This window comes from Bos grunniens, chromosome 3, assembly GCF_055505025.1.
Source record: "Bos grunniens cultivar Pamir isolate PY7600 chromosome 3, Bosgru_T2T1.0, whole genome shotgun sequence".
NCBI classification, from domain to species: Eukaryota; Metazoa; Chordata; class Mammalia; order Artiodactyla; family Bovidae; genus Bos; species Bos grunniens.
In genome coordinates this window covers 51,309,357-51,321,412 of record NC_141167.1, presented here as the reverse complement: position 1 = coordinate 51,321,412, position 12,056 = coordinate 51,309,357, and the positions used below count along the sequence as shown (strand labels likewise).

Sequence of the window (12,056 nt, the reverse complement as noted above, 5' to 3'; positions counted from 1 at the left end):
ATTTTACTTAGCTCCCTGATTAGAACCTTAGGTTGAAATGAAATGGGGGCTGAGATAATGTGTAAAAGATTCTATCTCATTTTGCATAGCACTGAATTAATCATTTTCCACTAGACTTCGAATAAAAATTGTGATTATGTTAAGAACGTCTCTGTGCCAAAAAGTCACACACAATTGATGTTTTGTTGTGTCTAACTTAATATAACTTAATCTGAATTGTTTTCACTTATAGCAATGGATAAATTTGTAAAGTACTGCATTTAATGCCTTCATACCTTTCATGTTGATAACATAAAGTGATAGCTTCCTTCTAAGTATTTTATAATATGTCACACTTAATTAGGTTTTGTCCAGTCCACCAAAAAATCAGGTGAATTTATAGAAAAGATAAGTCGTATGCAGTGAAGTGGGTAAAGTAAAAGATTATAGTTGCTAGCTACAATGAGATGGTGTCCTTGGGAGTTAATTCAGTATTATAGAGCATAGTGTTATTTAAATGTGTTTAGTTTTCTCTGTTATTTTTAGTTTAAACTGTCTTAATGCATTGTGACAAATTGTATTCTCATGGTGGAGTAATTCATGTGCCTTAATTTGTGAAGTTAATATAATTTATACATTATGAATATAAATAAAATATTAATAAAGTTTTATATAATGTAAAATGTATATAGAAGTAGGCATTTTATACTTTCATATTTGAATCAGAAGAAGTCATCGTGCTTGGCCAAGTAATATAAACCTAAATAGTAGGATTTAAATAAAATGCAATTTTTATCATCATGGACATGAGTCTGAGTGAACTCCGGGAGTTGGTGATGGACAGGGAGGCCTGGCGTGCTGCGATTCATGGGGTCGCAAAGAGTCGGACACGACTGAGCGACTGATCTGATCTGATCTGAGGCAGGATAGAATGGTCTTGATGAAAGAACAAGAAAATCATGCATTAAGAGTTGCAGTTCTAAATACAATTTCTTTTTTGTTGTTTTTTGTTTGTTTTTATATTTTATTTTTATTCTGAGTGAATTGTGAAAGCATATAGCTATTTATTTTCATAGATTCCTTCTGAAATATTTGTTAGGTACCTGTTTATGCCACACTGTTCTCGGTGTGACCGTAACAAAGTGCTTGCCTATATTGAAGTTTATATTCTGGGAAGAGATATGCCCAACAAGTGAAAAACAAACATGTAATGGAGCATATGGGCTAAGTGCTAGCAGAAAAGAAAATCAAGGTAAGGAGATAGAGTGATGGTTTGAGGAAGGGGTAGTATTTTTTAGGGCTGGCCTCTCTCAGTGAGGGGACATTTGAACAGAGAGGGAAATGAGGTGCAGGGGTCAGTCACTCTGTCATTTGAAGAAGAAGCACAGGAAGCAGAGAGACCAGCAAATGCAGAGTCTAAATTGGGAGCATAGTTTTTGAGTGAAGAATTTGGAAGGGGGTCATTGTGACAGGAGCAGAATGGACAAGCTGAGAGTGGGAGATGATGAGGCCAGAGGGAAAAAAACTTTTATGCCATTAGGAGGATTTTATTCTGTGATAGGAAGTCACTGGAAAAATCAGAGCATACAAATGACATGAGTGGAAAGTTTTGAAAAGATTATTCTCGCCACTGTGTAGAGGATAGACCTTAGCTTTCTGAATCTGTTATCTTTGAACAGGTGTGGTCTTGAGTTGTAATTAATCCTGGGTTTTTGTAAGCCATGTTTCAATGCCAAAGGTAACATATGAACATCTTCACTGTGTAGGTAGATGATGTTAGTCATGAATTTTGTCACGGGGAGTTGCCGGGAAGATAATTGATTGGCAACACAAAAAATGATCAAAGAACAGTCATAGTTTTCAAAGTGACTGGGAACTTGGAATAAACCTGGATATATATTTACTCTGTTTTTATGGCCTTCTTAGGCTCTTAAAATTCAGATAAACAGTTCTTGGCAAAACTTTCTTCTGATACAGAACTGCTGGTTTGTTTAGCTTCAAAAGAAGCAGAGGAAAGGGAATGAATTTAGAAAGCTTGCCTACTAATGTTGAAAACCATATCCTTGCCACCACTTTTCAATGACTAAATTATCAAATTTAGAAGGAATTGGTGGAAACTGAGAAGCTGTCAGCAATAGTACAGGTACATAAGACTCCTTATCATTAGAGGTGAAATTATTAATTGACCTCCTTTTTTGAAGAACATAGAGAAACATATATCAAAAGCATCTAAAAGTTATCATGCTCTTTGACCCAATCATTCCAATTCCAGGAATTTATACTGAGGCAATAGTCAGAAATAATAAAATAATTATGATCTGTATTTGAAGTAGCTTTATAATCACAAAAAATGGAAACAATTCAACATTTAACACCAGGCAATTGGTCAACCACATTTTAGTAAAACTTTATTAGAATATTCTGTGCAGTTATTGAAGAATAGTTCTTATTAAATGATACATGGAAACGGTCACAATATTTTGCTAAATGAATAAAATGGGATACAAAATGTTATCTATAGATGTAGTAAAGTGAAAAAAAAATACTTAGAAACCTGCCAAAATGTTGACTACTAGTTGTTTCTGAATGGTGAAACTAGGATATTGTTGTATTTAGTTGTATTGTCTCTGTATTTTTTTATCGTTATTATTTCAAGCTTCAAGTAGTGAATATGTACTCTTTTCATACTTGGGGAAAATAACATATATTATTTTTAAAATGTTTGTTTTCATAATAGAAAGCTAATACTGTAATGTAATAATATTTTGGTATTTTAAAAATATCTCAAAATATCCTATAACATTTGAGTGGAAAAGATGTTTTCCTATGAAATTCTTTGTATGAGCCTCTTCCATTTTGCTGCAGATGCTATGGGAACTGACAGTTCTCTTTGCTTTTAATGGTCATCTTTATAGCAAGGTGAAGGAGCAGAGCCTTGAGGGATGAAGGGCTAAATAGATAGAGGAAACAGGGCGATGTGTCACACTGCTGACATGGGAGTCTCAGCATGCATGGTCCTCCCTTACAGTAGGTGGGAAATGGTCAAGGTTAGATGCTGGCTGAGGTCTTGCTTTTTAAGTTTCAGTTTCAGAAGAACATCTGAGAAAAAAGTGACCAAGTGAGGCCTTTTCTGATCTCACACCTAATAAATCCTTGATGCTCAGGCCAGTGTCCCATTTTTGCTAAACCTGAATCAGGCAGCACCTAACTGTACAGGCTCTCATCAACTTCCAAAGCCTAACCCTCCTGGGGGAAGCTAGCTGACGTGGGCAAGTGGTGATTACAGTCCTGGGAGAGAAGGACTACAAGCTTCAGGAAATTCTGAGTGAGTCTGTAATTTATAGATTATGCTAGTACTATTTGGCTTCTTAGAATAGTCTTTTGGTTCAATAGCTGCTAATTGTTTATTTTAGTTATTATTATTGTAAATCATATTAAATATTTTATTAAGGTAATATTGACACACGACATTATATTAACTTCAGATGTACAACATAACGATTCTGTAACTATAGTAAACCATATTTCTTTATAGCTTGTGGACTACTTGGGGAAAAGCCTAGATGTCCTGTTGGCTCTGATGAAACAGAGCTTCAGTAATTGATACCAAATCAGATTCCCCCCCACCCTCCTGTCCTGCCAACCTGTTGCTTAGTGGATCAAGCAGATTTATACACAAAGACCTAAAACACTGTTTATCTAGACTCTCTAGTTAAACAGTGCCAGAATTAGTGTAGTGGGAAAGATGATATCTAACTTATATATACTACGTTATAAAGTTACTAAAATAAAGATTGACTTGGTTTAAAAAAAACAATGATAACCTAATTGTCATGAGTTGATGTCATCTCTAAACTATATTATTATAAAAAAAAAAAAACCTTTTGTATTTGGTGGATTGGATGAGTGAGGAAAACTGATGCTCAAAGACTTCTTACAGAAGTCTTCCATATTTTTTCTCTTAATGTAGTTAAGTCATTCCATTTTTTCCCTGAAAGCCATGTGAATCAGATATCTCACTATTTGTTTCCAAACACAGAGGGATGAGTAAGTAACTAACTGCCTCTTAGCAACTCACCTTAAATTGAGCAAGGGATCACATTCTAGTTCTGCTTTTTTTGAAGTACAATCTTTGGATCAACTGCATCAGCCTATCTGAGAGGACAGAAAGCAAGGAAGTAAGAGAAAAGGGAGGCAAGGAAAGAAAGGGAGAGAAAGATAGAGAGGGAGGATATTTTGGAGAAACTATGTTTTTATATAAAAGGGATAATCTAGGTCTAGTATTCTTTTGTGAGCTTTTGTTAACCAGGAAGTGGTGTAATGATAGCTGTCAGAGATTTGGAGACACAGGTCATCAGATGATAAGCAAGGGATGTAGACAGGGTTGTGCCAGAAACTAAAGACAAACTTAACGGATATTACAGGTTGCCTAGAATTATATGAAAGTGGGAGATAATACTTGCAATAAACATACTCATCATTTCATCTATTATTATGTATTAGGTGCTTGTGCTTAGTCACTCAGTCATGTCCGACTCTTTGCAACCCCACAGACTGTAACCCGCCAGGCTCTTCTGTCCATGGGGATTCTCCAGGCAAGAATACTGGAGTGGGTTGCCATGCTCTTCTCCAGGGGATCTTCCCAACCCAGGGATCAAACCCAGGTCTCCCTCATTGTAGGCAGATTCTTTACCAACTGAGCCTCCAAGGAAGCCCCATTAGGTGCTTAGGCACTTGTTAATAAGTTAAATATAAACATGTTCTACAGGTATTATTTCATTTAATGCTCCCAATATAATCACTAAGATATCTCTTTTTGACAGATGAGTATACTGAAGTTGAGGCTGAGCCTTAGGCCAAAGAACTTACTCAAGGTGACACAGTTAGTGTGGAACTTGAACTCTTTAGGTCTTTGCATTCCTAAAGCTCAGTGCTAGTAATCAGTGCAGGTAAACAGAAATGTCTACAGCAGCTTTTACTGTCAAATTTATAGGAATTATGCAATATCTTTTCTGCTCTGTCCACATGGAGTGTTGGAGTCACATCACTGAAATATCTACTAACGGACGAAATGCTTATAGTATAGTCAGTCCTGGTAGTTTTAGAGATCTAAAAGAATAGTGATGATTGGGATTATAAAAGCCATAACACGTTTCTAAAAAGGAAAAGGCAACTAAATTCCTTTACAGTCATTTCATTGCATGTGCCTTTGGCAAATCTGTCACTGCTTCTGGCTGTTGCCTTTTTTTTTTTTTATGTAAGTATCTCTTTGCATGGATTTCTTCATGATTTCCTATTTGTTTTCATTTTGAAATCATAGCTTGAGCATTGTTTAATCCTGACATTTTAAAAACAGGATCTTAATGTGAATGCTTTTAAATTAACCCCACTTGCTGCTGTTTCATTTACAATGTTTCCTTGACCTGTTTTTAATACCTTTTGGTATTTTATGTGGTCTCCAATCAGTTGAACAGGTAGTAGCTGAAGCTGTGGACTCTAGCCTCCACTGCCACTATGACTCCAAGGCTGGTGTTAGCAGCACAGAAGGAGAGGAACTCTCAAGGAAGCTGGAGACTGACACAGGTGCAGGTAAGGGTGCATCATTACCTAGGAAAGATCTTCAGAAAGCCTCTGCAAAAGGCAGTGCCATTTCCATCTTTCATCTTCTTATCCTTCTTTCCGTCTTTATTTTCTTTTTGACCAGTGAATGTGATGGCAGGAGGTGGTTGAGCGGCATTAAGGGGAGCTTTGGAGCTGACATCAGATATGAAAGTTATCATCCTTTTTTTGAAAACATTGGTGCCTAGAGTTTGTTTTTTAAAAAAGGATTTCAGATAATAAAAAAGGACTGCAAATAACAGAAAATATTGGTAGGGATTTTCAGACCAATATTATTTCTTAGCATGTCTCCGAGTTAGGTGGATGTGCCTAACTGACCCATTGGAGACTTGAAGAGCCCAGACACATTTCATGATGATTTATTTGAACTCCTTATTTTTTAAAATTAGGCAAGAATTCATTGCCATCAGCAAATGACCTGGCTTTTGATGATGAGTATTCCAGCTGCAGGAGTGCCTATTGGAGTGACTCAACAGACCATGACACATATATATCTAGTCACACAGCCTGTGTCCTTGAAATCAGGTTTCCCTGTATTTAGTAAATTATTTTTTTAAAATAGCCCGATTTAAATACATGAATGTGTGTGTGGAAGTAGTGGGAGGGAGAGGGGGCTTCATTGTGTTCATCATGTGGTCACATTACCCCCCACATCCAATTTTTAATGATGGGCATCAAGCCCTCTAAGGTATTTGAGATTTTACTCTATTTTCAAGCAGACAAATTAGCCAGTCTCACAGATGCATTAGAAGATACAAGATTCCTGGCTCAGAGAAAAAGGACTTTGTTACTCAAGGCAAATAGTAGCAGCCAGATGATTTGCACTTAGGCTGGTTCCCTGAGCTCAAGTTACCCCAGGGAATGTGGAGAGGGCCAGGTGACACCTGAACTTGAGTGGACTGAGTTGCAGAAGGACTCTGGGCTTCAAGAACCCAAGGCTTTCATAGTGGCCATTCAACCAGAGGAGTTCTAACATACCTCCTCAACAATGCAGGCAGAGTAGTTGTTGTCTATTAAATCTGATTCAAGCAAGAAAATATCACATATTGTATGCAGTGAGAGGGGAATGTGGAAGGAAGATTTGTTAGGGCTCTCTGTGTGCCAGGCACTGTGCCAAGCATTTTATGGTTTGTTCTTACAAAGATTCTGTGAGTTAAGGATTGCTATTATCGCTTTATGGATAAGAGAATGAAGGCTTAGAGATATGTTTCCCAAGTTCACACAATTATGTGGCAGAGCTGGTATTCTCACCGAGATCTGTCTGACTCCCAAGTACACACTCAGTCACTAAATCAAATTGCCCCTGTTTTTGAATATTGCTTGGTTTCTTATATTCATTTTTTTTTCAAAAGCCCATGAGGTTACTAGCAAAAACACATCATGTTTTTGTATTGATATTTCTTAGAAGGGCTTCAATTACGCTTTCTCCCTTGCTTCAGGAATGTCATGTCTGACTGCCCTATGAGTGTGTGTGTGTATGTGTGTGTGTGTAATAACTCAGCTAGATGCCACTAGCACTTTTTCTCTGAGAATTTAGGCACAATATATTATTACATAGTGGCTAGGCAATTTTATTACCCTGCTGTATTCCTGAATGTGCTTTAACTAATCCATAAATTTAGAGGTCAACTTAGCAAAACAGAGGACTTTCCTTAAATGTTTTTTATAACTGACTATTGAAGTATACTTTCATGAAGGAATTTGAATAGTAATAGATATACTATTAAAGAGACTTGGTATGTTGTTTCTCATGGCTTTCATTTAATTTTGTTTTAAATCTAGTAATCTGTAAGGAAATAAAACAAACCATATTCTTTCAGGTGAACTGGCTCCATGGAAGCCCATTTGGCTCTACATTTAATATAATAAATAGCTGCTGTGGTATGCTGAGGACCTCCTATAAAAGTTAACAGCACCCTACTTATAGACCTGAGGTTTCTGTTGTGCTGTGTGCTTAGTTGCGTCTGACTCTTTGCGACCCCAAGGACTGCAGCCCCCCGGGCTCCTCTGTCCATGGGGATTCTCCATGCAAGAATACTGAGTGGGTTGCCATGCCCTCCTCCAGGGGATCTCCCCAACCCAGGGAGATTGAACCCAGGTCTCCTGCATTGCAAGTGGGCTTGTTTACTGACTGAGCCACCAGGGAAGCCCCCAAAAACTGGAGTGGGTTTAGCTTATCCCTTCTCCTGGAGAAGTTTCTGTTACTCCTTTGAATGAATATATCAAAAGTTACCCTCCAAATACATTTTTAAAGGGAAATTTAATATCAGCTGTTATTGTCTAACTTCATAATGGCTTGTTTTAATAGCTGGTAAGAGGCCAAGAGGAGGAACAAAGGACAGCCATGTGTGGTGTTAGGAGAGGAACTGCAGTTATAGGACAGTCCCAGATGGAGTAACAGAGTAAGGATGAAGTGAGTAAGATCAGGGCTTTCAGTTTCTGGGAGATTGTTGGTGATGGGGTAGGGGTGAGATGGTTAGCCAAAAGGGCAAGCAAGAGAAAACCATGAGGAAGACACACTTGCCTACATTATACATTTATACCATTTGGAAGTCGGCATCCTGGCATTATAACTTATTTTGTAGAATCTATTCCAGTGTCCTCTACAAACAAAGAAGATTAGATTGATAGAAAGCATTGAGAGGACCATTTGAGAAGCTCTAATCTCCCTAAGTATTATTCTGCAGTTGAAAATTTTAAATGCTTTGGCCTTTGGTCTGGAATGCTTTTATTTATTTTGCGTGGATCACTGTAACAGAAATGCACATATTTGCTAAAGGATAAGAAATCTATCTGGAGCCTTTTAAGAAACACACTGAACTTATATTTATTGAAGTATGATAGCTAACACACCCAGATTTGCAGGAAAGTATGGATGAGAAACTTATGAAATGCTTCAAGTAGGTTATTTATGTTGAAAATTGTCCCATACTACAAAGTCCTGTCTTGCTCTGTGATCCTCTTTTGCCAAAGGCAAATCAAATTCTGAAGGTAGAGGGGAGGTATTTTGACCTACAATACAAATTTGTATCTATAGTAAAAAGTCTTACCTTGAGCTACGAAGTTATTTGATCACTAAATTTAGATATAGTAGCTTTAATGGGCAGAGAAGGCAATGGTACCCCACTCAAGTACTCTTGCCTGGAAAACTCATGGATGGTGGAGCCTGGATGGCTGCAGTCCATGGGGTCGCTGAGGGTCGGATACGACTGAGCGACTTCACTTTGACTTTTCACTTTCATGCATTGGAGAAGGAAATGGCAACCCACTCCAGTGTTCTTGCCTGGAGAATCCCAGGGATGGGGGAGTCTGGTGGGCTGCCGTCTATGGGGTCGCACAGAGTCGGACACGACTGAAGTGACTTAGCAGCAGCAGCAGCTTTAATGGGAGCAATGTATGGGATAATGATCAGTTCATATTGTATTATGATTCTGTTGCTAAATGCTCACATGAGTACAAGAAACCTAGGCTGAGAACAAGCATATTATGGTCCTGTAGGGAACAATGATTGCTAAAATGAAATCCTCACTATTTTCCTTGTTGCATAATTTTTTCTGCAAGTCCTAATATTTCATTTGAAAGTGGGATATATGTATGTGTGTATGGGGTGTGTGTGTGTGTATAAGAAAGAGAGGGAGGGAGAGAGATTTTATTATTCTAAGGCATGGATTTTTTTGTTTGTTTGTTTTCAACAGTTCTGATGTTCAATTTCCTTTAATATCAATGTGTGTCCATTAAATTTGATAGCTCTTTTTTTTTTCTTTTTTCATCACGAAAAGCCATTATTAAATCATGGTGCATGTTACAGCTGATGGAATCCTAGAGTTGAGGAAATGAAATATAATATCAGTAGCCCCTTGATATTATACATAAATATCTCTTATATATAGAAAATTATATGTAATGTCTCCTCCTGCACTTTGATTAAAGTAACCTTGATTTCTAACCTTATTTTATAGCACCGGATAGGAATCTAGTGGTGGAGGAAAGGACTGTACTCAGCTCAAACAAGAAATCCAAGCAAGTTGCATCAGAAGAGCATACCCTGGAGATGAAAGAAGCAGTGGAGGAAGGTGAAAGTCCTCAACACAGGAATGCTGACACAGAAGGAAAAGGGGATACAGCACAGCAGGGAAAAGCCGGGGTTAATGAGGTTCCCTCGGGGCAGGGGAAGCCAAAAGTAGAACAGCTGGCATTAGTAGGACAGTTTACGGAGCAAAGAGAGCTCTCTCAGGGCATAGCAGTTGAGGCAGAGGCAGAAGCAGAAGGGGATAGAAGGCAGGATAAAGAAGGGTTAGGTGCCAGAGAAGGAGAAGCAGCAAAAGACTCTGGAGGTCTGAATGAAGGTGAGGCTGCTGAGGCACGGGCCCTGATGCAAACAGTGCTGGAGACGGAGCAGGCAGCTTCTGAAGGTGGGCAGGCTTCAGAGAGGGCAGTGCTGGCAAGCCAGGCAGCAGCTCTGAACTCAGGGTGTGCTCAGGAGACAGCGGCCCTAAGAGAGGCAGTGAGGCCAGAGAAGGGAAAGTCTGAGAGCGCGGCTGTGAGTGCAGTTGGGTCTGCAAAGCTGGGCGTGGAGGACAGTGAAGAGGAAGCATGTACAGACCTAGAGGACAGGGGACCCATGGAAGACGCTACATCTGACAGAGAGGAGGGTTTAGAAGAGGCAATGCTGGGGCGAGACGAGCCGACCAAAGAGAGAAAGGCAGTCACAGGAATGGAGACACCTTTGAGCTCCTCCACTTCTGAGAAGGTTGAGGCTACTCAGATGGGGAGTTCAGTGGACAGCCTGGAAGGACTTCGTAAGGACCAGGTGGAAAAGGAGGGGATGGTGATGGAGTCAGAGTCTAATACAGATGATGATAGGAAAGAAATGTTACCTGAGGAATTAGACTCAGAAAAGAGAGGCAAGAGGAAAGCTGAGAGTTCAAAAACACCTCTGGGGGAAACTGAATCTGAGAGAGAAGAGGTGACAAGGGCAAAGGTGCTTCAGGATGAAGACACTTTAGAAGAGGAACAAAATCTTAAAGGGAAAGCAGGGGAACCTGTGCAGGAAGAAAGACCAGAGGAAGAGACACAAGCCTCCCCAAATGAAACGGAGTGTGATGCCGAGGGTGAAGCAGCCATGGTGGCATCTGAGGTGACTGAAGACGCAGGGCAACAAGGAGAGGACTCACTGAGAGACCAGGAGGTAGACATGTTTGAAGCGGCCCCTGGATTTGAAAATTCCCTAGAAAACACAACGGTTTGGGGGAAAGGGGAAGGAGGGAAAGGGAGAGATGCCGGAACCACAGAGCACAGAGGCTCAACAGAGCTGCTCTTTAGTGAGAATGTGGCCCACGAAGAGCAGGAAGAGGAGTCTACCCCTGCAGGAGAGAGGGTGTCAGGAGCTCCCGAAACCAAGTCCACAGGGAAAGCACAGACTCCCAGGGGTGCAGGTGAGGCCCAGGGGTCTGCAACCAAAGATCAACATGTGGTCACCAACCAGAAGGGGAGGAATAAAGACGGGCCTTTACAGGGGCCAGAGGGAGTAGCCATCACAGCCTTGACCCAAGATGTTCCTGAGGGAGATTCCATGATGGCAGGAAAACTCAGTGAAGTGATGGATGAGATTGCAGAGGAGGAGGTGGATAAAGAGTGCACGCTGGGGACAGGAATGCCGAAGAACGGGGCCCCTAAGGGGGACGGGAGCGCGCATGGCGTGGTTATGACTGTGGAAGATCCCCATCAAGGAGGAGGAGCCTCAGAAGAAGTTGCAGAGAGGGAGGACGATTCTGCTGAGGGGAAAATAGAAGCAAATAAAGTCTCCTCCTTTTCAGATGTTGCTGGGGAGGAAGCTTGGCACACAGTGGATGAGATGCCAGGAGAAACAGCAGCTGCAGAGAAGGTGGCTGTAGAGGGGATAGTGCTGAGCGGGGAGGATGTACCAGTGGCAGAGGAGATGACTGCGATTTCGGCATTGGAGGCTGAGGTTGAGGCTCCAGAGGAACCTCTTAACCTGGAAGGGAAGGTTCCAAAGCCAGGGCCAGCTGGGGAGGCAGAGAAGGCTGAAACAACCCTAGGGGCTGAGTCTGAGTTGGTGGGGGAGGAGGCAGGGAAGGGGAGTCCTGATGGGGAGCAGGAGTCAGGGGAAGCTGAAGAATTTAGACTAGAATTATCCCAAGAGAGCGGGTCAGAGGCCAGGAGAGAGAGTCCACAGGATGCAGAAACACTTTCTGAAAAGCCCAACTGCAGGGAAATCCAAGAGAAGCAAGAGCTTTCTGTGCAAAGAGGAAGTGAGGACCTGGATGTTTCCTTGAGTCCGGGGAAGGCCTAAGAGACTTCATGGCTGATGGTGAGTTTAAGCTCAACCTGTTTGTAGGATTACACAGATATCCCACCTGGGGTCTCTTCTCCTGTGGGCTGTCTCATCCCTTTATCAGTGCCTGCACACACAGGCTTCAGTTTCAGGGGCTGCTGAG

General features: G+C 40.7%; 1 protein-coding gene across 13 annotated transcripts in view; it reads left to right on the top strand.

The window, feature by feature from the left end:
• The window catches only part of ERICH3 (glutamate rich 3), a 123,611-nt gene that overhangs the window by 108,824 nt on the left and 2,731 nt on the right, over window positions 1-12,056 (top strand). For all 13 annotated transcript variants that reach the window (XM_086390595.1, XM_086390594.1, XM_086390592.1 and 10 more), the window contains 2 exons: window positions 5,446-5,568; window positions 9,558-11,929. In XM_086390595.1, coding sequence (XP_086246721.1) covers window positions 5,446-5,568; window positions 9,558-11,911 — 2,477 coding nt within the window. In that variant the 3' untranslated portion in view covers window positions 11,912-11,929. The remainder of the gene's footprint in view (window positions 1-5,445; window positions 5,569-9,557; window positions 11,930-12,056) is intronic.